At 44.0% G+C, this 27,235-nt stretch overlaps 1 protein-coding gene across 1 annotated transcript in view; it reads left to right on the top strand.

Annotated features, from left to right (window-relative positions):
* The window catches only part of cdh24b (cadherin 24, type 2b), a 139,231-nt gene that overhangs the window by 33,552 nt on the left and 78,444 nt on the right, over positions 1 to 27,235 (top strand). The window contains exon 2 of the mRNA XM_087178150.1: positions 17,624 to 19,438. Within this exon, the coding sequence (XP_087034276.1) occupies positions 17,930 to 19,438 (1,509 nt within the window). The 5' untranslated portion in view covers positions 17,624 to 17,929. The remainder of the gene's footprint in view (positions 1 to 17,623; positions 19,439 to 27,235) is intronic.

Below are 27,235 nucleotides of genomic sequence, written 5' to 3'. Positions count from 1 at the left end.
GGGGGGGGGGGGGGGGGGGGAGGAGGAAGACGAGGAGGAGGAAGACGAGGAGGAGGGAGGGCAAGGGGGATGGCTCAGTCACTCCATCGGATTTCCAAGATTGAATTAGTGAGCTTTAGACAAATCAGAGCCCTTTTGGACATGTTCACAATGTTGCTTTCTCTATTTCCCCTCTTCTCTCTCTGTTTCCCTTCTCACAGCTCTGCTTCCTCCTCCTCCTCCTCCTCCTGTCTCTCCATCTCCCCTCCTCCTCCTTGTCTGCTCTCCCTTAATAGCGCATAAGATTGTTTTCATAGCAGTGATAAATTAGGCTGAAGTGATTAGCGTGGTGTGAAACGTGATTACATACTGTAGCTTTGCTGATTTGTTGAACAGATGCCCTCTACCAGCTAGACTTTGGTAGGTTACAGTGTTAAACCCGGTCTCCCCCACAGCCGGAGATCCCAGCAGACGTATACAGGTTAATTGCTTTGATTGTGGATATAGCTCCACCGTACCACTGGGAACGCAACCTGCAGTCCATTTGTTATTGCAGTAGCTGTTCTCAATCGTGCAGTGTTCACGCCTACACACAGACATGCATAGAAAAGCCTGTTTGCCATCCAGTTCTTATATAAATAAGGGAGAACTGAAAAATAGTAGCAGCTGTGAAGCGGCGATGATGTGGGATGTTCTGGTGTTGAGTCATGATGCCGTCGGTTTTCACTTGAAAAATTGATCACAAAAGTTGTTGGAATTAGACTAAAGAACACAATATTAGGTAAGCGTCAGGATTATGGATATGGCGTAACTGCCATCATCAACAGTAGGATGTGAGACAAAGTGGTGCTATTTATCGAGGGGCCACACCAGCAGGGGTGGAATAACATGAAAGAATAATAACTAGAGAAACGGCTGACCTCCTGTCGTCTCACCCCTTCCGCCCGTGTTGCTGTGATTATGCCAATCACTGCCATTAGCATTCCCTGCGATTAATGTGATTTCTCATGCTTTGTTGCATGCATGCTAATGACTAGCGCCCAGCTCTCTTCTTCGATTTCAGCGGCACAAACTATCCAAAGCTCTTTCTCTCTCGAAAACATTCTGGCGCTGAATTAACCCAACTCCTCAAGCTGTACTGTGTTAATACATGCCGTGCAGCCGGCAAATCCACTCCTGATTAAGGCAGTAACCTGACCCAGCATTCATCTACACTGTAATCAGCCTTTATCAATTTTAGCTCAGTGCGAGTCTCGTCTCTCATCCATCTTTCGTTCGCCTTAACTCCCCACATTTCTCCTCTTTTTTTTTTTCCCCAAGAAAAGGGCAGCAAAGGGGAGGAGGAGCTGGGATTACCAGACGTGAGTCTCTCCTCTCGTCCTTCTATCTTTTTTTTTTTTTTAAACTTTGTTTCTTTTCATCATGTGTGTGGTCTCTTTATCTGTTTATCCCACTCTTGCTAATCTTTTTTTCCTCTCTACATTAATGTCTTTTGCCTCTATCTGACTCCGAACGTCTGCTCTCATGTTGTTCCTTGGCTTTGCTCAAGGTTTCTCTGACAGAACAGATTGAGTTGACAGGAACTAAGAGATACATTTTGGCTACTGGCAAGGTCTGGCATCAAGTATTAAGGTCTCTGGGGCCCATTTATAACTCAAACAGGATTTGGAATATTTATCTGAAGTAGAGGAATGTGTGCTTTTATTGTGAATAGTATTACTACGGATGATCCAGTAGCATCTTTTCCTCACGAATACCTGAACTTGCGTATCGGCCGAGTACCAATTAACAGCTAATGCTAATGTTCGGATTTGATATGATTGCTGTCGTTGCTGTGTGGCCTGGCTCAGGTTAAAGCCTTTGTAAAACATGAACAAATATGATGCCATAGAGTCTCTCTTGTTACAGTGGAAACCACTTATACGGTCCAGGTCCGTATAAGACAGCATCAGGGTCTGGACATGGGCCGCGGTCCGCCTATTAGTGACCTCGGCCAGTGGCTAATGTTACACTTTTTAACCAGAAATCAATCCTTGGCTGATCTATAACTGTAGCTGCCAGTGGCTGCGCAACTTCCTGTGTAGGCTGCTGTTTAAGAGCAGCGAAGAAGAACTGGTTTATGGGGTATCTGACGTTTTATCCGGGTGTGAAACCGTAAAGTTTATCAATACATACCAGGTAATAGATTGGTGCATAAACTTCCTTATCCAGTATTTCACACAGTATTGGAGGCATTTCAGTTACTAGTATCAGAATCAGATCAACTCTAATCGTTACTTACTCAACAAACAGCACATGTAGCCCGTTTTACTATAGCTGCAACCTTTATGTACAGCACCAGTCAAAGGTTTGGCCCATGTGAAAGTGTGTCCAAACTTTTGACTGCTACTGTACATGTTGTGTTTTTAGCCACGTCACCGTCACGGCTCTACGGGCCGACACTTTATCTCGATGTGAGATGTGAAATATCTCAACAACTCTCAGATTGCAATGAAAACTGGGTAAAGATGTTCGTGTCCCCCCTCGGGGTGAACTGCAATCTCTTTGGTGAGCCACTGACATTTCATCTATAGCAGCATCATCATCTCAACATTTTGTCCAGTGATTTGGTTTATGACCAAACGACTGGAAAGCTATTGACATTCCCATCAGCCTCAGCTGTACTTGGTGTTTAGTGCTAATTAGCTCATTTTTAGAGCTAATATGGATGCTAACTAAAATAAGGGTTAGACCGTATTACACCCACATGTTAAAAGTGTCATTGTGGACATGTTAACATGCTGAAATGATATAATCATTTAGCTCTGTTGTGCCTTTTGTTTGAAAAGCAGCAGCTGCAGTTGAGCATTGAATGATTTTTCAGTGGCACTTTTACTGTTAAGATCAGGACTAAAAAGCAGTTTTTCTCTTCAGTCTTCCTTTCTTTTGTCTACTTGAAAATAACTTGTTAACGTACAGAATTTCCAGCCTTAAACACAGCGTTCTGTTTTGTCGATCCTGAGGGCTCCCGCCGCGCAGGATAACATTCATCATGATAATGGCGCCCTGATAATGAGAAATAGTGGAATTAATACTCATTTGTCGCCCTCCATCCTCTGGGACTGTAAAGTGTATATGAGAGTGCTCCGGTGTGGCGCACTGGCTTATGCATACGAGCCCAATCAGAGCGTTTCTTTGAAACTTAGTAAATTAGTCAACCATGTCGCTCGTTGAATATGGCTTTTGTTCTTGTTCAATGTACCAGTGTAGGTATTAGTAAGATCTGGGAATCAAAATTCTGCAGCGCAGCAGAGGCGATCCAAGATGAGGAGCATTTAGTGCACATTCATTTTCCCTCTGTGGCACTTCCTGGCCAAGGTGCTTTTGCTAATTAAGTGGAGGAGTTTTTTTTAGAGTCACAAATGACTTTTATTGGCACAACTTAGAAAAAAAAAAAAAAGCAACATATTTATATTTTTAAAACTGCAGCTAATTACACTGGTGGTTGCTCATGCATTGCATTTGCGGCTGTGCTTCTCTTGAGCTCAGTCTGTGCTTTTAAGTAAAGCGTTCCACTGGGGGTTTGAAATTGAAAATAACATCAGGTGCACGTTGGACGAAGTGAGTGTTTCCCCACACACACACAACTCTTGACATGGAGCATGGTGGAAAATTAGAACACAGAATTGTACATAAATATTTGTATTATGATGTTGATGTTCTCCGTGGCGCTGAAAAGATATATTTTTGGGTTTGTGAGGTGATGTGCTGAAGGGGACAGTCTCCACTCCCGGCCTTTAACTGCACTTTATTAATTCCTCTCTGTGGTGCTGTAGCCTGCCAACAGTGTACACTGTTGCTGCTGTTGATGGTTGTGATAAGTGGTGTTCTGCGCTCTGAAGGGTAGAGTCTGACGCTGAGATTCAGTCCAGTACAATCGGCAAAAATCATCAATGCAAACCCTAAAAAGGTTAAAAATGAAAAGCAGCTTTTTGAAAAATTAGGATTTGCACAAGAAGAACGGTGAGCAGGTAAGGACACAACGCAGGGTTAACAGGCTGGGTTGATGCAGAAGTCCCGAGAGCCTTTTGAAGAGAGAGCTTATCGGAAAAAAAGAAAAGAAAAAACAGGTGGAAATGAAAGGAGAAAGCGCACAAGAGAGAGAGAGAGAGAGAGAGAGAGAGAGAGAGAGAGAGAGAGACATACACAAGGGCAAAGCAGAAATGACCTCTGCAGTTTTGTTGATGACATGAATGAGAGAAGAGACCATAGAGAAGAGGGGAGACAAACTGAGCAAGAAGGAGGATTAAGAAAGCAGCTGGCGAGGTTGATCCAGAGGAGTGAGTGTGTGTGTGTGTGTGTGTGTGTTGGGGGGGGGGGGAAATAGAAGAAAAAGAAGAAGAAGGGGAGGTGCAAGAGATTGATGAGAGAGAGTGAGAAACTAATTCTCACTTCACTCTGGGCTGGAAGATTAAGGAAGATTAGAGAGATAGAGTGAGGGAGGGAGAGAGATGGGGTGATAACTTCTACCACATGCCACTGAAAGATCTTTGAATGCCTAATACCCAAAGAGAGAGAGACAGAGAGACAGTAAGAGAGACAGAAAGAGAGAGAGAGAGAGAGAGAGGTTGAGGGTGGTGGTGGTGATGGTGGTTGGGGATTATGAAACCGAATGAGAGGTAAAAAAAAACACAGTGAATGCGCAGGGAGAGAGGGAAGAGACAAAGAGCTAGAGTGACAAGAGGATGGATGGATAAAGACAGCAGCAAATCAGGCTCAGAGGGGTCCTAATAGTAGTGATCCGTGAGCACATAAATGTCCTTTATATTAGAGGCCATTTCTAGCAGTGCGCAGTAATCCATGCCATGGGAGTACAGATACAAAATCCAGGTCATCTATATACCTCTCCAGCTCTCGCTTCCACTGAAACTTCCCATTGGGATTCATTCTCTTGTACCGTGCAAGTCTGTGAGACGGGATCTTTTGCATTCTGTTCTTACACTCGCAAAAATGGAAACCTATTTTCCATTCCCTGCCACTGACATCTATTTATTCTCTCTCTTGACTGTTGGTGCAAAAATCTCAACATACACAGCTATAGGCTCCTGTACTTGTTTTTTTTTGTTTTTTTTTCTAAGAGAGGAAGGGGGTGAGGGAAGGAATGCATAAAAAGCACAAACATAGATATATGCGCACATATTATACGGACATATACGTGCCCGCACACACACACATTACGCTGTGTTTTGACGAATGTATGTGCCCACACACTGAAGCACACACCCCGCTGCCATGGAAGTTTCTGCTGGAAACAGAGGAGGGAAAAGAAAGAGAGGGAGAGTGCTGCAGTGGCAGACTCAATCCGTCATGCAGGATTACAGTGTAAGCTTCTCCACGGCCATAGATGTGGTTTTTATGGGCGAAACACAGGGTTTTTCTAAACACAGCGGCCCCTGCTATCCCCGCTCCACATTAGAGACAAAGGGAGGACGGAGGAGGGGATTCTCTCCTTGAGGTCTTCACCGTCTGATGCTTGCTATCTCCATCCCCGAGGATCGGTTTTCCAGGGCGCAAGTTGGAGGGCGACCTCGACTCCCACCTATGTGCCCTCACACGCTGGAGGTGGGAAGATTACTGCACCTTCGCCGAGGAAGAGATGACCTTGAAAAGACTCCATTTGTTTTTGTTTTTTTGATGTAGGGACTGGTGTGAGGTGATGGTGCGTGTTTTGAGAGGATATTTCTGTTTGTGGTGTGACTGTGTGTCAGTCTGCCCCTAAAGTCTTAAACAGAATTTATAGTCCCAGCGCTGGAGCGGCTCCAGAACATACCAAACATTACACAGCATGAAGGTGCCCCGCAGAAAAAATCGCCCTGAAAATATAACACTGCCAAACTTTGATCTCCTACATCGTCCTGCAACACACCACGAAGACGGGCAAAAGCAGCTTGGAAATCTTCTCTTAACATCCTCCCACAGCCTCTTTGTACGTCTTTGAACTAGCATGGAATAAGGTCCCAATAACAAAAACAACGGCGCCACAAATATTACTGGAAAGTAAAGAAAAGGGAAGCTAGTGAACTCCTTGCCTACACAGCAGAGCTGAAAAGGAAACATCTGCTACGCGACTGATGCTTTACTGGATGCTGCACAACATCTTGCACTCTGTTTTAATTCCCGCATCCTTTATCCAAGGTGACACCGTGCTCTAACCTGCTCGAGATAGCGACTTAAACATGCTGCAATCTGCTCCGTCGCCCTGAGCCGCTGGAAAACAAACAAAACAACAAAGTGACCCAAATAGAGTGAGACAAAAGTGAAATGAATTTGAGATTGTTGGCGACGTCATTAGAATTACAAAAATACACTGTCAGTTCTGGTGTCAGGAGCAGGAGAAGACCTAGGGAGCATGAAAGTCATACAAAGAGGGGAGGGGTGGGTGTATATGCTAATAAGGCTGGGACTTGGTGACTTCGACGAGGGGGATTAACTGCTGTGACGGTACAGGCTTCCAGGCCCGTGTGGTCACACAATGTTCAAGTTGCGCAGCAGAGGCGTGAACGCAGCCGGCGACGATAAGGAAACAGGACACAACAACATCCTTGGGAAAGATACTTCTGACAAAGCACTGATAGCGAGTCTGTGTTGGACAGATGTGAGCAAAAGGAGAACTGCGTCATATTTTTGATTTGGTGGAGCAGAGGTTCCGGTAAGAGTGAGTGACGGGCCGCCAGGGGTCCTAAAGTGGGACCCCGGGGACATTAGTGAAAATTAAAGTTCAGTGCATGAATTATATGGATTATATGAACGTTATATCAGTTTATCCAAATCTTTTTGGATGATGCACCAAGCAACCTGGGACTCCTCATCTGTGTATGAATTGTAGTTCAAGTAGTAACAAGTAGTTCAATCAAAGAGTGCTTTGCCCTTTTCAACCCTTCCTGTTGCCTAGCAACCTGTTGCCCTTTTTTTTTTTCTTTTACAAAGATTTGAGGTTATATGGCCCTTGGTTTATTAACAGTTGTACAGTTAGCCCTTGAACTGATCTGAAACCCGATACTTACATTTTAAAGTGTAATCCTCGTCTCTCTGTCCGCGTGTTTGTTGCCATATTATTTTTATTACCGGCGTGCAGTAATTCTTGGGATAGGTTGGGCCACTGAGGATCCACCTGTCGGAGTACTTGTTGGCAAGGAAAGGAAGGTCGCATTTCTTGGCCGCATTTAAACAAACTTTCCGAATGGGACAACCAAGTCACGCCACTGTGACGCAATCAGTCTTCAGATGTAACCTTGAATTTGGACACGGCTATACTGTGTATTCTGAAATATAAAAGATGGACGGCGGTTTAGTGCTTTTCAACAACAAGCTTTGGTTTAAAGGGAGAAGTGGTTCCAAGCAGAAGCTATTTGTTCTCATTATTATTTTAGCCATGCTAGCAGCAGATTTCTAGGGTTTTCTAGGTTTCAGGTTTCTTTTTAGTCGGTCAGTTGTTCTGTTGGGTGGTTAGTTGGGAGGTTCTTCCTCCTCTTTGATCCAGACTGAAATATATGTTCAAATAGTAGCTGGATGAACCGATTGGATTTTTAACATTCATACTCCGCAAAGGATGATTCAATGACTTTTATCACCATCAGCAGGTTAGAATAATCCAGGGAGATTTCTACATCTACCAGCTCCACTACTGAACAGAAATTCATGGTTAGTACAAGATTTATCCTGATGACTTCCTGACTTTTTACAATAATACCTCTAGCAGGTTGACATTATTTGGTTCAGAGTAAAATTTCAATTGGATGGATTGCCATAAAATTTGTCATGCATGTTTCCCACAGGATGAACTGAAATGAACTAAATACCTGCAAAAGTAACGACGTTCTAATCAGCGTCAGTAAATGTTATATCTGCACATTATATAACATCACATAGCGTTTAGTTTAAAGTAATATTCTGCCTGCTTTCCGTCAGTCTCTCATGGAAGGCATCAAAGGTGTTGTATTTGGTTGTACACACCAAAAGTGACTAATAATAGTAATTGTGTGAAAAAGGAAAAGAGAGCTTAAGAGAGAAATTCAGATTCTGGCAACTTTTTCACCTCGGCGCTCGTCGCCAACTGCTGCATGTAGAGGACGTCCTTGTCAGATTGTTTGTTTCTGAAAGTTACAAACTTTGATGGACGTTTCAGATGCTGTTTGACAGGCCGATAAGCAGTTTGTTTGACGCATACTGATGCCTTAAGTACAGCCTCACAGAGTTGATAGTGTGGCTGTAGATGCTTTACATTTGCTGGGAGGCAAACGTGTGGTAAATATGTTTTAGATGTAAAGGAATATTTGTCAAGCTTGCAGTCCTAACCCTAACCCACAGAAATATACCAAAAAACTTAAACCAAACACTTCCAACAAAAGCCATTTCATAATCAAAATATTATATTATTGCAACTAGCCTCACCAGGGAATATTAGTAGAGACCAAAACCCTGAACAGCTGAAGAGAACACATTGAGAGAAAGTTTTTTATTGCACAGCAGAGGGTTATTGATTGTATTAAACAGCCATTAAGAGTAAGTCTGCTCCATCTTGCCTCTTTTCACTCTCAGTCTGCGTGGATGGGAGATAAACATGAAAGTGATCCTTCAATGTAAATTGAAAAAAGAATCGGGCCGATTAAAGTGGAATATCGAGTGTCATTATTCACCTGCTTTCTTGGCCAGTGGCCTTGGTTTTATTCTGCAATGTGCCATCTCCTCCGAAGCAATGCATCACATATTATCACCAACAACCTTGGGTTTGTAGTGTTTATTCATCTCTGAAATGACCCTCTCCCACCTTGCCGTGTCCTCTCCACCAGCCTTTTGTCCAGCGCAGTGCTTCTAGAAAAGGGACGCCCTTGAAAGTTAAACAGCAGAGGTGGAGGGAAAGGGTGTCATGAAATAAACCTCATACAAAACATCTTTAAGTGCTGTGCACTGAAGCACTTCCCTTTCAAATAAAGGACTAACTTTATTAACCTGATTATTAACCAGTGGCTTGCAATGACTTTTACAGACGGGCAAGCACAGCCGCAGAACCGACTAAAGAAACAACACAATATATCTGTGAGAACTTTAATGCCGAAGGAGTTATTAAAAGCTGCTCCACGATAAACCCCAACTCCTCATCAAGCTGTCAAACGATGACCAACGTGATTAGTAAGACAGCTTGTATTGATTTGAGATGATGAATCACAGTGTAGTTTGCACGTTTACTTGCTGCCTCTCAGCATTTAGGAAGAAAGAAAGACTTTTCTAAGAAGTAATTTGCTAATGCACAAGTACAATTTCCACACTCATCTGCACATGTACCTCATTAGGTAGCAATTCTGTACCTTTTCACTGGGTATGTTTTTGTACCAGGACATAAAGGTATGTTTTTGTTAGTAGGATTGCAGAAATGTTCTTTTAGAGGTACAGACAAGTAGGTACAAGAATGTACCAATGTTTAAAGGTGCAGTGCTGTAACTCTGCTGGGGTACAGCTGGGGCGACAAAGCCCTTGTACTATTCATGTACTTAAATTTCATAGTGTGTGTGTGTGTGTGTGAGTGTGTGTGTGTGTGTGTGTGTGTGTGTGTGTGTGTAAAACATCATAACTGATCCTAGAACAGTGGAAGCTGAGTCAAGGGCAGCTTGACACCTGCACCGGTCTGTAGCTAGCTAAAGCGTGTCACCTGTAACAGGAACCCAGGGTTACCTGCAAATGTCCAAAAACTGCTGCTCCCATTGGTAGTCAACCCTCCGGAGACAACAACTCACTGCTCACACAAGAGTAGACTGATGGATACAAACATCCAACAAACAATATCAGAACCTTTACGGGACAGAACGCTTCCCGCTCTGGTTCCGTTTCAGTTTTGTATCGTGTATTTTTAGCTTTAAGTGGTCAAGCACTGCTCGCCTCTCTTGTCCCGATGACGTGCTGTTAGGAACCTTCAGTATAGTTTGTGGCTCACTGAGATGATAGCTGACTTTTTCCTGCCAACAGGCTCCTTCAGTGGGCAATTTCCTTACAAACTTTCTCCAGCAGTCCGCATGAAAAAAAAAAAAAAATCTTTCCTCATTTTCTCACACAAATCTTAATACACACTTACACATACTGTTCACACACACACACACACGCCACAGTATGGGGAGACAAAGTCCATCTGCAACACCCGGGGACTTTTGCGGAAATGTCAGCCAGTGTGTTGAAAGGATCAGATAGCTTTTTGATGTTGCACATGCAGTCAGGCGGAAGAGGAAGAGAGACAGGCTTGATAGGCATCAGGTGTAATTTCGGTAACTGCTTTGGCAGCTGATGACTCACCGTTCAGAAAAAGGCAGACTGAGCACCCACCTAGAAAGACATTGGCTCAAACCAGATGAGCTGCCCGCCACAAAAACATGCCCTGACCTTTGTGCTTGAAGATCATTGAAGCTGATCATCTCCTGGAACTTGTCACGGGGGCCTAAAGTTAGAGAGATGTCAGATGATGTTATAGTTCAGTGACATAATAATAATTGGCAGTCTCTATGCGATGTAGTCAGAAGCTCCCTGAGTAGATCATTATCTTTCATTGTTATATTCAAAGATTTCACATCAGTACTGGTGTTAATAAGTCAGAAAAATGACTGCGCTTATAACTTCAGAGTCGGACTCCATTTGAGATAAAATCAACCTTTGTGTTTCGTGCAAAATGCTGTACTACCTCTGAAAAACAGACATGACCAAAGCTAAATTAAATTGGTTTTAGGACCAGTAATTTGTATGTATGAGAATGTAATAGAGGTGATTAATTAAAGGCCGGGCTAATGATACTGTAGAGAGAATTTGCATGTCAGCACGGATTGGACCGAATCATACAGCGGGTGGTGTTGAAGAGGAAAGAGAGTAAAAATTATTTAATAATCCAGTTGTGTTTCAGCTCAGAACGGCTCAGCAGAAGTTCATCTCACTTTTATGAAGTTGACTACCCGTCAGCTCTCCCTGCAGAGTTTACACTTCTTGTCCGCCACATCATTTATCATCCCAATTTAATGTTTTTTTTTTAAATTTTTTTATTCTCTTACTGAGCCTTTTCCACTCAAACTGCAACATGTGCTTTGAAAAGGAATTTTTATGATGGATTTCTTCTTTCTTTTTTTTTTTTTTTTTTTTTAGTACAGGATGTTCTGATGGTGGTAGTGGACTCTAATGATATCACAATCTACCTGTCAACCACTGTGTTGTTTTATGCATTTACTCAGTCATTAAAAGTGTGCTCTCCGACTGTCAACACTAAAAAGGAAGGTTCCTACCCACCAACAAATTATTTACAGTTCTTTAGGCTTGATGTAAGAAAAAAGCCTTTTACATTCACACAAGCACTAACGCCCAGTGTTGCTGATCTGGGAAACGAGGCTGTGCCAACTCACGGCATCGCAAGTATTCTGCCACACCAGCATCCGCAGGTCAGCTGGAGACAGTCTGACGCCATCTGGAAGTGACTAATCGCTGCACTTTGTCAGCCTCCTATTTGTATCTTAATGTACGCACACATCAGGAACACATTTATTATAAAAATACAATCCTACACTGAATATTTCGATATTATCTCTTCAACAAGTCCTGTGACGCTTTAGCTCCATGTTGGATAAAATGCAAAACACACAAAGGGAAAGCATTCAGGACTATTCACCAGACTGCCCACACACATTTACAGTATTGTCTGTCTTGGGTTTGTCTCAGTTTTTACCAACAAATATGAATGATTATAAATTCTATTTCTCCTATATTGAGAGGGTTGTAAAAGTTTGAGTAAAATTAGGTAATTTTGTGTATATTTTATTTATCACTGTGTACAGCAGATGGCTGACATAGTATGAATTCCTGCCTTTTTACCAATAATGCATACACTCTAATATCCATGCATTATTTATATTTTTGAAAGGCCTGAATGAGGAGCAGTAAATCACAGGCGTTCAGTGGGTCAGCGCTGTCACAGCTGGTATACCCACACGCTCTTAGCCAGCACTTTACCTTACGACCAGACAAATCAGACTCAGGACCACTTGAACTCTTGCCAAGGCAGTAAAATATGGGCCACAAATGTTGTCGCTGTCGTGACCTATTGGCACTTCTGCTGGCATTGTGATTCTCTGGACTGTGTCCTGTCGAGATTTATTTGATCTTTATGGCAGCTCTCACAGTTTATATACTGTAGCCTAAGATAAAGCAGCAGCAGCGGCAGAGGAGGGGTTTGCATTTGCTCTGCTGGAAGCGGTTCATTTGTTTAGTGAGTGGAAAAGTACACATTGATAAATTAAAAGAGGCGGCACCGCACAAACTAGTTTTTTATGTAGAGATTAGATGTTGACGTTCAGTAGCTGCCAGTTAGCTAACTGCATCAACAGACAAGATTTACATTAGCTGACTGTTAGCGTGAGGAGTTAAAAGATACATCTGACTTCACCCTTGGAAAAATACTTTATTCATAATGATGTAGAATAGTGAGATTTTAAATTACATTACGCCAAAACAAATACTGTTACAAAACAACACACAACATTAAGCTAAAGGACCAAACAACATTAGCTGGGTTACAGAAACGGCTCACACACCGCTAACTCTGCTAGCTAGCTCATGACTCCAGTGCTCCGTCACACAGACTTCAAACCTTGACGGAGAAATACAAACATTATTTTTTTGACCTGTTATCCGGCAGTGGTGTGCTACTTCAAAGCTACTTTCATGATCTCACAGGGTTAGAGTTTTGCCACGGCGTTTCAGCTACTGCACTACAAACATGGCCGTGCTGTTCCGTCTGTTGCTGACTGATGAATAGCTGCAGTTTTGAAAATGTAGCTCAGTCCTGCGCCTTATTGTAAAAATGGCGTCTAACGATGTCGGACCTTTTAACGTCCCTCATGTTTTCTCTTTTGCGTGCACATGCTGTGGTTTGAAACGCATCGCTCTCGCTGGATGTTTTCTACAAGCCTCTGACTCTTGCCATTTAATGTAACCTCATTGATCTAGCTGAAAGCCAAGCAAATCCAAAACCCCCTGTCGCTGCTCTGTTACACTGAGTCTTTTAAGTCTTAATCTCAGCAATAGGCAAACAGCCACCCATAAGTGGACTGAATTTCACAGCTCTTCTGCCATGCAAAACTCTAAATTCATACTGCTGTTTTATTTTTTCTTTTCTTTACAGTTGTCACATTGTTTACCTGCTGTTGTTCCCTCCTCCTCCCCTGCAAACCTCCCCCCTCTGGGGAATTATCTAATGTCCATAGGTTGAAGCGATATAGCCTCCCCTGGGAGGATAGCACCTGCTGTCAGTGCATCAGTAAGGCTGAGATGGAGACGAGGCCGGGGACACTGGCGAAGAAGGTTTTCATACATTAATAGACGAAAGCCCCCGCTGCTTTTCACCTCCTCACACACTGACAGATCTGCTTTTATCTGCCAGGGTTCAAGGCGAGGACGGCGCCGCTTTACGGCGCTTTGCACTTAAAAACTACTCGGTCAGTCTTCTATAGAGGGACCCGGTCCTCCTCCTCACGCTGCCCCCTCTGCACCGCCCGTCCTCTTCTCACACACGCATGCTTACACACATCCACAACCCATTCCACCAAACTTCCCCTGCTTTTACTCCTCCTCTGTCTCTTTTCCGGAGCTTTCCCTTTTTTTCTTTTTTCTTTTACCCCATGCATAATTCTTTTGGGGTGGCTGTTTCTTCCCCTTCCTCCTGGTGTGAGAGAGTGCTCCCTTTTTTTCTCTTTGACTTCACTGCGTCCACTGAAGCAGTCCCCGGAGCTTTCTCTATTTTTCTTACTAGGGCAGATATAAGTGGTGAGAGGAGGAGTTCTGTGTGTGTTCGGGGAGGTTGTGTGTGTCGCCATGAATGTGCATTTGAGAAGGTGGATGAATGTGGCTTTGTGAGTCCAGGGATTTTTTTTTTGGCTATACATAAGTAAATACATTTTTGGAAGAATGTATTGTCAACATACGTGTGCAGTGGTTCATTTTTGTGGAGAGGGTGTGTGTGTGTGTGTGTGTGTGTGTGTGGGTGGGTGTGCTGCTGCCGTGGTGGCGCGATTGTCTGCGTTTGCCTGTTGGACAGGAGGGTTACCGAGAGGAAAAAGAAGATAGACAGCAAGCGAGGAGGTGAATCGTAATTAAAATTTTCAGTCTCGTTAAGTTGGTGACAGCTCGCAATCGATGGTGAGGATCTGCCTCCAATGCTAACGATCCAAAAGATCATTTGAGTTTTAGGCTGGGATGGGACCAGTAAGGGGAAATTAATTAAGATATTTATGGCTCCAATTAATCAGTTCACTGAGAAACTTGCTGTAGGTGCAACAGAAATCACAAAGAAATCCAGTACAGTTACAATCATTCGGTTTAAACTCTTTACCTCAACTATACATTTCATAAAACTCTAATTAGGAAGTGAGAGCTCCCTGGAGCTACACAGTGTAGCATCCTGTCATCTCTATTTACTCTTTGTGAAATTGCGCTACGGTACATAAAGGCTATGGGTGAAAACTCCATCCTGATCCTCGCTGGTTCCACAAGGATGAAAACAACAATTTTGCCGTACTATTACTTTATATAAATCTCTAATGAGGAAATACGAGCTCCCTTGTGCTTTAAATCAGAGCACCCAATTATCTTTACTTACTGCTGTACAGGCCGGTGCACCCAGGGTAATGCCATTACCGCAGCTCTCCCCAAAGGTGCACGGTATAATGTGAAAGGCTGTGACACAGATCAGGACGTTACAGAAATGACTTAACTCTGCTCTGAGTGAAAGTTCGGCCTTGAAAATGGTGTGAAAGATAAAAGAATTGAAGAATAAAAGCGTTTTATTTTTTATTTTTTATATATTCCTGCTTCAGTGCTTCAAAGAACCTCACGCTGACAGAACCTCCCACACAAAAAAATGTTATAAATTTGTGCTCAGCTGGCGTCAGTACCATGTTGATATTCTGCCCTGCATCCCGCCACCTGCCCCAGGCTTGTTAACAAGGTGCCCGTGGCAATGATTGCCTGGCCATCAAACTCCCAGCTGATAAGTTCCTCTGGGAGAGAGAGGAGCTCTGTCATTGAATTCACCCCAATCACCTCCTCATGCTGTACATTCGAGATAACGCGCCGCCGAACCCAGCCTCTCATCCGCTATAATGGCCTGTGTGACGCTTATATATAACTTATTCTGTAAAATCTGTCCAACGTTTTGCAGCCGGTCTTGCGTAACTCGTGGATATATCCCGTTCGCAGCATTTTATTTCATTTGACGACCGGATTTACATTCACAATTATGGTGTTGTAGCCTGTCGTCAAGATGGTAGCCAGCGAGACACCTGTCACTTCCAATGTTGCGAGGCCGAGGACGGAGATTGGTTGATTGATTGAAGCTTCAAAGTGCACAGAGGGTGAGGGACGCAGTGACAGGGCCGTGATTGACACGGATGAGAGAGAGGAAAAGAGGATATAGGAACGAGCAGCTGAGAGGACAGGATGCTAAAACAATAGTGAGTGAAAGAGAAGGGATAGAGGGAGATTTAGGGAGATAGATAGAGACAGGTGGCGAGTGGGAGAGGTGGGAAAAAGAGAGTGCAGAGGAGGGGGGGGTGGATAATCTTTTTTTTTTTTTAAATTCTGTTCATCAAAAGGATTTGCTTATAGACAGAGAGGCTGAGAGAGAGGAAGCTGAGGACGTTGAGGAGAAGCTGAGAGAAGAGAAGGGTGAAGAGTATTCCAGGAGGAACATCCCATCTTCAGTCATGCCCCAGTGAATATGCTGACAGGGTCTGTCTGCGCCACAGCGGAGCATGTGTCAGACACCCAGGAAAACCACAGCACGCTGCACAGGACGAGATCAAAGTGGCACCGCGTAACCCGCAACACACAAGTTTCACAAAATACGTAAAACACTGGAAACAGAGTTTTTTACAGAGTTTGATAGTTTTGTCCGCAGGAAAGTGGAATTTAAAGGGGCAGTGCACCAACTATTCATCATTTATAAATATTATTCAGCCTGTTAAAAACAGTTGTATAATGTTTCCTCATAATGAACATTATCTCAAGGCACGTTACAGGTTATTATAGAGAGAAACCCAACAGTTCCCCAAGGCAAGACACACGGACACCATTCTTCCAAAAGATATCCCCTCATTTGGTGTTTTGGATGAAACCATACCAGCAAAATGACCCCAACAACAGACCGACAGATCCCCCCCCCACTGCAGGCGTCAGACATCCAGGCCGTTGCACTCGCCCACTTGTTGAGGATATGGAGAAGGACTCAGCTGACCATATCACTTTTCTCCACATCTCCAGATGAGTGCAGATGGTTTTTGGCACCAGTGACCTCTCAAATGTGCATCCATCTTTGTAATAAGGGGTTTATGTGTTGCAACTCTACTATAATATCCCTCTCTATGTAACTGTGGACGATCGCCTCACTGCATCGAACGTCCTCGCTCACCTGAGGAAGAGCTGCTCATCTGTTTTTCTTACATATCGCGTCACATGTTCCAGCTCTGTGTAGGCCTACTCATGTCTTCCCCATAGATCTGAACGCAGATGTAACTTTAGCCACTGTTCCTACTGAAACACGAGCCGGTTGAGAAGTCTGTGTGACTGGAGCTCCTGTCAGCCCGTGCCCCAACAATGAACCCTCTCTCAGTCACTTAGATCTTTCCCTTGCGCCTGCTCAGCATTTTCATACGTGCCGCATAGAGCATGACTTATTCATGTTATCCCTTTAATTTGTGTCCTGTATGAACGTTACCGTGTGAGTACGTGGAGTTTAAAAGATGTGGGCGTTTACCGGGCAGAGGGTATTTCTAGTGAAAAACACTGTTGCGTTGCATTGTGGGGAATGTAGGATGCAGTCTTTCCGAGGGACTGAGAGTATTTTGGAGTTTTCTGAATCAAACATGCACAAACGGTTTTTGTGTTAATTCAGTCTGGCAAATCGTCACGCTATGAACTTGTCAGACGTGGAGGCCGATGGTACTGAAACACTACTGAAGTGCGCCTGCTCTCATCTTTTAAAACAAGCACACTGATTGATATCTGACATTTTGAGTTGGCATAGGATTTCCACTTGAGGCCTCGAGTGCATGAGAGACACGCCAAGGAAACCTTTTAGATCGCTCGAAAAGGCGCCGCGCACAACAAAGTGCATCTGCATCTACGGCTTGCATCTGTATTGACATTCAAACCGACTGATCAAAGCACAATATTAATCCAGCTAATTAATCACACATCAAAGCCATATGAAGCTAGTTTCATATCCTAGCCGGCCCCTTCTTGCACTGCAGTCAGAAATCCTTGACAGTCGCTCTCACTAATAAATGCTCAGAGCGATTTCTAATAGCGTTATCCTATCTTTTTTTTTTTTCCATGTAGAATAGTATGATGATAACTTTGTCCCTGTCTGTCTAATAGATGTAAGAAAAAACACTTGGGTCATTATGAAGGTATAAATGGATGTGTGTTCTGGGCCCAAAAAGCCCTGTGAAAATGTGATTGCCGCTCTGTTAAAAGGTCTGTCCTGTCTGCTCGTCTGTGAGTTCTACCTGTCTGTGCCGCTCCACTTTTAATTAACGCAGCGCAATGATTAAAGTTTTAACTTAATTATCTTTATCTTTTCTCTCAGGGTGTTCAACCCTCTGTGGAAAACTGAATGAGACGCTTCGCAAGAGGAGCGGGGAAAAAAACAGCAGCGAGCGGCTTGGTGAGATAGAGGGAGATATTAGGCAGCGTGGAAAAAAAAGAAACCAGAAGAGGAGGAGTGACTGACACCTGCCCTCCAGCTCAGTGTGAAGGGCACAGAATGGGAGAGTGAGAGGAGGGGGGCATTAAGAAAAGAGGCAAAACAGAGGGGAGAATGAAGACAACTGGAAAACAAGGCCTGCCTCACAGCAAACCTCTCTTAAATTAGGACATCTCGCCACAAGACAAGATGATTACCAGAAATCTGCTTCTACTGGTTTCCCTGTGCCTGTGGGAGGGGCTCGCGGGAAACGCCTCGGCCAGTAAGATCCTACGGAGGAGAGGAGTGGGCGGATCGCACATGGTGAGAGCTGCGGACCAACGGGATGCGAGCGTGGATGCAAACGCAATGCCAGTGGTGACTCTTAGGAACCTGATTAATCGTGAGCCGGCAGGTGACGCCGGGTCTTTTTCTTATTCCAAGATGTCGCCGAATCGTGGCGCTCCATCTGTGGCGAACAAGGAGAGGCAAGCTTTCAAGCCCAAGCGCGAGGTCGACTCTGTCAGTAAGAAAGAAACGACTCCGCGCGTTTTAGCCAACAACAAGGAGTTAAACCAGGATGTGAAGAAGGTAAAGAACAACACCAAGAGTGCTGAGTCCATCAAGACAGGGACGACGTTCACAATCCATCACAAACCCGATATACACTCCAATAAAACCAGGTTTAAATCAGGCTCTAGATCCAGGAGCAGACCTGATTTGAACGTCCATACCACAGGTGTGCCAGGGAAAGGATTCAGCATAGAGTCAAACCGAAAGCTGAACCTCACCGGCAGCTACGGCGTCCTGAAGCTGCTATCAAAAGAGAACTTAGTCAGGATCGTCAATTCCCAAATGCAGAGCGTTCCCGGCTTGAACTTTCCGAGCAAGGGCAGCCGGAGCAGGAAGAGAGATTTGATTGACGTTAATCACGGACAGTTAGAGGCTCAGAAAATGCCCAGACAAGATACTGCTGTCACTCAGCCTCATACTGGATTTGATAATCAGACTGCATTTCCTTATGTAAGCCCCGTCACCACTCCAGATCTTAATCGAGACCAGGGCGCTGACACTCGTATTAATCCGCTAAGCGAAGTCAAGCCATCTTTAAGTAAAGGGCAGGACAACTTAGGAATGCGGGGTTCAGATAATGGAGATAGCAAGAGCAAACACCTCGTGCGTGTTCTGTCAACACCTCGCAGCGAGGTCAGTCTCGGCCCCGAGGAAGACGTAGTGATCAGCCAAACGCAACCACCATTTATATCGGCAAAGCATCTCCCCCTGTACGTTCCCTCTGAAACAAACGATTCTCCTCCGTCTGTGCTGACAATGCAGCACCTGGGATTAAGACTGGGGAACAGAGCAGCAGATTCCCGCAGAGACCCATTAACGGAGTCGGTTCACACCGCTCAAACAGAACTCAGCACGGCTCAGTACCCCGCAGATGAAGACAAGAAGCTTGTCAACAGCAGTCACGTCCTGAAGCTCCACCCAGCTCCCGAATGGAGCCGCGACGCTAAAGACGCCGGGATGCAAGCTGTCGTCCCCGACGACGGGAAGGGCCTCGTGTTTGAAAAAGCTGAGTCAGAGGTGAAGGAGGAGGTGCGTGACCGCGCGCAGGGGAGGGGGCCGCGCTCTCGCAGCAGGAGGAGCTGGATCTGGAACCAGTTCTTCGTGATCGAAGAATACGCCGGGCCTGAACCTGTGCTCATCGGACGGGTAAGGAAAAAGAAAAACTTCTTTCATACTCTAGTCTGTCACGTGGCTTATTTAACCATAGCTTCTCCACACAGGTACACAGCTTGTGGTTAGTGTAATTTAAGCGCACAGTCGCGCTCAGAGTTTTTCTGTGCAGTGCTATGAACTTACAATTGGAATTGATTTACAATCACTCCATTGCGATGTGGTGCGTTCCAGGTAGCCGTAAAGACTCCAATGAATCAATGGTGAACTGAGGCGCAGCGAAAAGCCTCAGCTCCCGTCTGCCCATGGGGCAAGTCATGATCACTACCAATCTGCCCCCGCCAATGGGAATTGACATATCCCGGAGAATTAATAGCTTTACTTTTTCCTCCTACCATTGATCCTCCCCCCAAGGCAGAAAGCAAGAGTAGTCCGAGTGCTCCCTCATTTCACTGTAGATCAGATCTGTCAGCTCTCTTCCCTCATGGTCAGAGGTCCCGCTAATGCTGTTTCATTCGGACTGATTTACACTTGGTTTGACAGGATTTATCACCGCATTCTCCCTCAGCACAACACACACAGGGCTGTAGGCCTATTGCTCTGCTATGTAATTTATTAGACACTGGGCATGTCTCACCGCCAGTGCCCAACACACACTCCCTCCCTCCCTCCCTCTCTCCCTCCCTCCCTCCTCCTTTGAAAGAGTGAGCAGATGAGCGTGGAGGAGGTCACGTTGACTGGACAGAAGGTGTCTCGCAGCCCCGCACTGTAATGGCTGCGCTCTCAGTCCTCAGCATGTGCCAACTGTCTCAGTACCCAGCTGCGGTAGATGAGCTAATTTATAAGCCTGTGTGGCCAGTTTGCTGAGCAAATGAATAGTAATGATCCCTGCGTGACTGCTGCAGGCTGTTGGAAGCCACAGAGTAAGAAGCGTTTGTGTGTGTGTGTGTGTGTGTGTGTGTGTGTGTCTCAAAGTTGGGCTGGTAGTTAAGAGCTTCAGCTCAGCGGGAGGTGTCTCACACTCGATAGACCAAATGGCCCAAATTGCTTTGTGTTTTTAGATTTTAATATCCAGGTGCACACAGATGGGCAGAGCTCTGCAGAGCTTCGTATACAGTCTCCTTGAGTGCATCGATGATTAGCCAATATTCAATTTGCCTGTTCTTTTTTTTTTTCGCCTTTGCTCTATAACTGATGATGCTCTGAAGTGAATGCGACGAGCCACTGTTAGTGGCCATGGAGAAGATGCAAGAGCTAATGGTTCAGCTTACAGATGGCGCTGCATGTAAAGCCATTAGTGCCAATCTGCTGTGTCAAGCAGGTATTTATGCCAGCACATTGTATGGCACTCAAGGAGGGAACAACGCCAGGCCACACACATGCCCATATGATAGTGCTGACACTTGGAGTACACCCAGAACGCTATTGTGGCTGTGTGTGTGTGTGTGTGTGTGTGTGTGTGTGTGCTGGGCTAGAGATGCGTATGATTAGTACCCTACTGTATTAGACAGTGACGGCACACATGAATAATGCTCTTATAGATCTTAATACGCTTATGAATTTTTAATCTCCTGCTCTGCTCCAGTGTAGGCCGGTGCTATAGGTAGAGAGAGATCAATGCGGACACGCTTCCTTGTTTTTTTCGCCTCTCGGGGACCTGATTGTGCTTTAATAGAGAGAGCTGGGATGGAGAGCGTGAAGAAATTGACTGTACAGGCCAGAACAGCTCCACCTGCCAGATCCAGCTCAGTCCAAATTCAGGCTAAATCAGCTGCAGCCACAGTTGCCTGTGACTCACAACACGTGTCTCTCCTTCGAGTCGACTGTACCGCGTTCACGTTCACATTCACATTCACACACAAACACACACACAAACCATGTATATCTGGAGGTGTGATTCTTTATTTAACTGTGGCCTCTTTAAAAATCCACCGCAACTCTGATTCGTGTTGTTTTTGTGTGTGTGTGTGTGTGATCTCGGACAGTTTGGTCTGGATAAATCTCTACTAAAGCTGGAAACAAGAGCCAAGACTCTAATCTGTGATGTCAATGGGAGACAAAGGCTCTGCTGCTAAACTGATAATGAATTACGGGCCAACTTTGTGGACACAGTGGCAGCACCCAGTGTAATTTTTCTAGGGATATTTATAAGTACTTCCTCTGATTTCAGACTGTTAGAAGACTTATCAAAAACAGCTCATTGTGTATTTAGAACAAGCAGCTGGTTTGTTAGCAGTTGTTAATTGGCTGCTTTTGGAGTGGCCATTGAAACGTCTTTATGCTGTCAGAGATCTAAGTTTATATTCACTCGAGCATCTTGCTTTTGGAGAGTCGTTCAGGTTCACAAGAGTTGCCAAAAAGGACAAGAAACACTCTTGAGTAGTGAATTGTCTGACTCAGTTTCCTGCTCTCGATCAACACACTCTCTCTCTCTCTCACTCACACACACACACACACACACACACACACACAAAGGCTTTGCAGACGATGCCATGTTACTATATTTTCTCACGCTGGAGTGTGTCTGCCCCGTGATAATTGTGAATTTAATTGATGCTGTCACATGGTCTGTAATGGGGTTTCAAGTGATTGCAGAGGCAGTGCGAAAGAAACACAGATTTTTCTTGAGGAGAAAAGGCGCCTCAGCAGAGCTGGGATTAGGAAAAAAACACCCCTTTCTGATTAGCTTTTTCTTCCCCCCCTCACTCTCCTCTTGAAATGCAAACTCGCTGAGACTTGTGTGGGGAGAAAACGTGACATATATAGTCGCTTCTTCCTCTCTGTGAGGAAATTCCAGCGTCTCTATCTCGCCCTGTTTCACCTTTTTATAACAACGCAAGTGCAGGAGCTACCTGGCAAGTCGGCGACACATGCATATGTAATTTATCAGCGCAACAGGAAATGGACTTAGGCTATCATCATCATTAGCATATCATTAACATCAGCATGAACATACATAATTCATAGTTAGTGAAATGTGCCTGTATTACACAATTAACATTATAGTCTTTGCCACACATGACACTCACTCTGCAGCACGGTGTGAATATAAAATATGTAGATGTCAATTTGAAGCAGTAATTAAATACTTTCAGGTTGTGACACGGCGAACAATACCAACCAATTCTCCGAGTAGCACATACTTAGCTTTCGTATTATGTGGAATCATTCATTAACATTCACTGCTGAAAATTGCTCTGCAAAATGAAGTTAAAGGATTCCTCCTGCCCAAGGCCCTCTAAAGATGTATAAATAACACGGTTATTGACCGTTCTGTTATTGATAACTCCTGTGCCTCTGCGCGGCGCCTCTGGGTGCAACGTGTGCACACATGATATTGCGAAAGCGCTCGCAGGAAGTTGGCGGTGTGATGCAAAGCGAGAGGGAGGCTGTCACAGGAAGTTTAGTGCTGGTGTTTGAAACTGTGTACGTGTGCGTGCACACAGTGTTCGTCTATGACTCTCATTCTAGCAAAGCCCGTTCCTCATTAGCTACGTGCCAGTGGTGGAAGGTTATTAAGTTCATTTAATCAAGTGCAATTTTTGAGGTACAGCGCTTTTACTTAACTCGTATTTCTATTTCATGTGACTTTATTCTTCTACTCCAGTGCATTCATTTCAAAGCTATAGTTACCTTACATACAAAACATATCAACAAATACAATATGATGCATGTTTGTATATTAAACTACCCAGCAATATATACATTCAACAACACGTACAGGTGATTATTTTTATGATAATAATACACTATTATTATACATATGATCATATGATACTGAAAGAGGACATTCAGGATACTGAGTGTGGTTCTGATCTTTTATAGACACTTTAAAGATGCACCCCACATGAATTTTATAACACATCAATCAAACTGTGAAAACAGCTGTAAAAAAAAAAAAAAAAAAATCCATGTCTATGGAAGAACTTTCTTAAAGCCTGAGAAAATAACTCAGCTTGGGCTTGAGACCTCAAATTTTATCAGGACGTCTGTGATATAGACTTGGGACACTAAACACATTAACCAAAGACATTGTAAAGTTGCATCATGGGAAGTGTAGTATCTGTACCCAGTCTTTTTAAAGCTTGACTAGAGTAGGGATAATTCATCCTCTGCTGCAATGATTTTGACCACTCCCTTTTTTTTCTTTTGCAACTTTATGGAAATGACTATATATGACTCAATTGCTGGATTACCCCTTTAAACTTATAATCTTTTAACATTTTGATAATATCAAAGCTAGTTGTTTGATGTTGTTTATGGCTGACATTTCTCCTGCTATAGGCATTAGAGGATTTACTCAACAACACAAGGAATTCAAAGGAAACAACTCATGCACACACCGGAGCAAATTCACACAAACTCAGAGCATTTTATTAAGATCTCAAGTTGAGTAGGTTTTCAAAGAGCATTTTGTGCCCCCAGTGATTGATAAATGTGTCATTTTCAAATGGCACGCTGGGAGTTACCAGCAGTAACCACAGGTTTCACCTCAATCAACCACAACTGAAATCTTATAACTTTAAGTAAATGCTCAAAGTCATATTTTTACACATTTACTTAAAGGTCCCACATATTTTACACGGATGTTATATTTGTGGTTTTAAGAACCAGAAAACATCTCAATGTAGTTTTATTCCTCTCCTCTCTCAGGCTTCTCTTTGGAGCTCTAGTAACAACAGGTCGGTGAGCCAATCAGAAGAGAGGATCTGAGCCTCTCTTCTGATTGGCTCACTGTTTTCTGAGTGATCTAATAAAAAAAATAGCAGATTTCAGCTAAAACACTCAGAGAAACCAAATCCTGCAATGTTGAACAGTGGGCGGGGCTTGGTGAATGGCTGAGAGCGGCGACGGCTTTGTTGTGTGACATCACAAAATTACAGAAGTCCTGACGGTTTGTCTTTTTTCAGGCCGAGTTTCTGAATACAGGCTGTGTGCATTTCTCTGTGTATTAATATAGAACCTAGATCTGCTTTAAAATCAAAAAAGACATGGACATCTACTGTTATACAATATGGTACCTTGAAGAAAAATATTCTTTCTATTGCAACTTTTACGTAGGTGAAAGATACTTCTAAAAAAGATACTTCTTCCTCTGCTGCTGTAATCTCCTATCATGACTTGAAATGAGGGTGACCTACATATTTATGTCAAAAAACTGGTAAAAATCCACACTGTGTTTGCACACGAACACATCACAGAACGCACATACTTGTAAGTCCTGCTTCAAAGTCATAGATAATGTTACTGAGATAAAAGTGTCCTTTATGAAACTGAGAGAAGGAGAGAGTAGAGCGGCACAGAGTCACAAAAGATAAAAAATGAAACATAAGATCAACGTGTGACTGTGCCAACAGGAGGGCAGCACTATCTGTAAACACACACGCACCTTCTGACAAAGAACTCATCAATAATAATTAAAAAAATGCCCCCCTTGCAAACAGTTCTGTGTGTTCACGTGCTTCCACTCTTACTCTCCCTGTAGAAATCATTTAGCCTGCGGGTCCGAGCACAGCAGGGGTGAGACAGCAATTAGAGAGTGAGACTACAGTGTTGGAGGGAGGGAGGGAGGGAGGAGAGAGGAGGGGGATAACAAGACAGCGGAGAGAAGAGAGCAAGAGTGTCATGCAGGACCAAGGAGGGATGATGCAGAAGAAGAGGGGTAAAACCAGAGAGATTAAAAAAAAGAGAGAGGGATGTTCAGTACAGTGAGGGCAGCGTTAATAGCATGTGGATATACAGAGGATGGATATGAGGGAAAAAGTGAGTGGTTGAAAGTGAGGAAAGGTTAATGGCTTACAATTGGAAGAGAGGGAGAACGTGTGAGGCAGTTAGAGGAAAAAGAGAGGAGGAGAAGGAGTGAGAGATCACACACGTTTCTAAAGCTGACCTCACAGCCCATAAAGGCCTGAAGCGAGCTGAAGAAAGGAAGACCGGAGAGAGAGAGAGAGAGAGAGAGGGTTATGAAAAGAGGCAGCTGGGAATCAGGGGCATCAGCGCAGGAACAGGCAGGGTTTACACGGAGGGAAATACAAGAGAGTAAGGGAGAGAGAGTGAGAGAATGGAGAAAGCAGTTAAATACCATGTTATTTCAAGCCCCTGTGGAGGCCACATTCAAATGTGCCTCAGTGCTGAGTGGGTGCAGGATCACATAGAGAAAATAATAGACGGGATGACTGAGGGAACAAGGCTAGAAGGGGAAAAGAAGAGGATGAAAAGAGGAGAATCTGTGGAGTCTATTAAAGATGGAATTCAAAGGAAACACAGGCTTCCTTTCTCTTCTTTACTTCCAATCTTCCTTCTCTCTTTATACCCCCGTGTTTCATCTTGGGATAATGTTGAACAAATCAGCAAAGCGAGCATCTGAATTTAAAGCATCATTCCCCCAGATGTGAGAATGGCACAATTTTTATCTCTGAGAGTATATGAACCTCTTAGAATACATCTGCGCCTTTTTCAAGTTGAAATAAAAATGCTGTTGTAGATAACCCTGGAAATGCAGCTTGGTATGTGTGTGTAACCTCAACAACCCAGGGTAATGTAGTAACAGAAAATAAAGTGCAAATTGGAGTTGGAGCGTGGAATTATCACCTGAGGTTAACCCTTCAAGGTTAGCCGTGTCAGTGGAGGGAAATACAGTGCGTTTCTAGCCAGTGAGCATTAATGTGACATAGGGAGTATGTGAAGTGAAGAGGCTTTTTGCAGGAGCTGAATTCATGATTATGCATAGCCCAGTATGAGCTCTGTGACCGTGACCTTGAGCTAATATTTATGCGTTGGCCACTTCTCTCTGTGGCCCTGAAGGAGCTTGTGAGTCAGGGAGCGGAGGGCATGGACGAGCGAGGAGGGCAGAGGATGCGAAAGAGGAGAAGTAGTCATGTGACACAGAGAGAAAGAGAGTGTGTGTGTGTGTGTGAGAGAGAGAGAGAGTGAGAGAGGGAAGGAAAGGAGGCAAGGGTTGTAAGGTGACGCACAGGATCTGGTTAGTTAGTCATCACTGCTGCTTAACACGTCTGATTTGAACTGATTTGAATGTCAGCACAATAGGTTACCAGTGTCTTGCCACACATGACTGACTGCTGTAGCCGAGTTAAGTGCTACAGCGAATCTGCCCACAACCAATCTCAGCTTGGTTATTCCCAGTTATGGCCCATAATCAACACATTATCAATATGAAAGTATTAAATCACACTACAGCACAGTGACTGGAAAACTAGTAATATTTGCTTTAATCAGTGTAGTGTTATACACAGTGCCGTCATGAATTAGGGGTTAGTTTGACAAGCTTTGGAGCTGCGAGCTTTAATTTCTTTCAGACTAGATTCCAGCAGTAAAAGCAGCAGTGTTGGCAACATAAATGTGGTAACTGAATCAGAGCATGTTTCACTTAGTCACATATCATACATCAGTCTTCTCTGGTCGCTTTAGTTGAATTCAAACAAAGGCCTACAGCCGTGCTAGCAGCGCTCTGAGTCTGTAATACTCATTGTAAAGAAAATGAATCACAGGACGGACAAAACCACCCCTCCCCTGAAAATGCCAATCGTCTGCTTCATAACCGTTGATATCAAGCCAGTCGTGTTACTGCAGCGACACATGGCGGTTTAAACCTTATTTAGGGCGACACTTGTCTATGAGGACTGGTCCAGCATTTGTGTTAGCATGCTAACAGAGTCCTTCAAATTGAACAACAGAACAGATAATTTGTCCATGCCCTGTAGAACGATGTATACAAGTGTTTCCTCATCTGCTGCCATTTGTCTGTGGCGTCCAAAACTGTTACACATCACTCCGTCCCGTCTCGTCACTTTCCGATAGCAACTCACTGTAGTC

This window comes from Seriola lalandi, unplaced genomic scaffold (assembly GCF_002814215.2).
Source record: "Seriola lalandi dorsalis isolate HSWRI2012SDOR001 ecotype SW California unplaced genomic scaffold, Sedor1 jcf7180002054677, whole genome shotgun sequence".
In the NCBI taxonomy this organism is placed as follows: Eukaryota; Metazoa; Chordata; class Actinopteri; order Carangiformes; family Carangidae; genus Seriola; species Seriola lalandi.
Note: the sequence above shows the minus strand (reverse complement) of the source record. Positions and strands in the feature narration are given on the sequence as shown.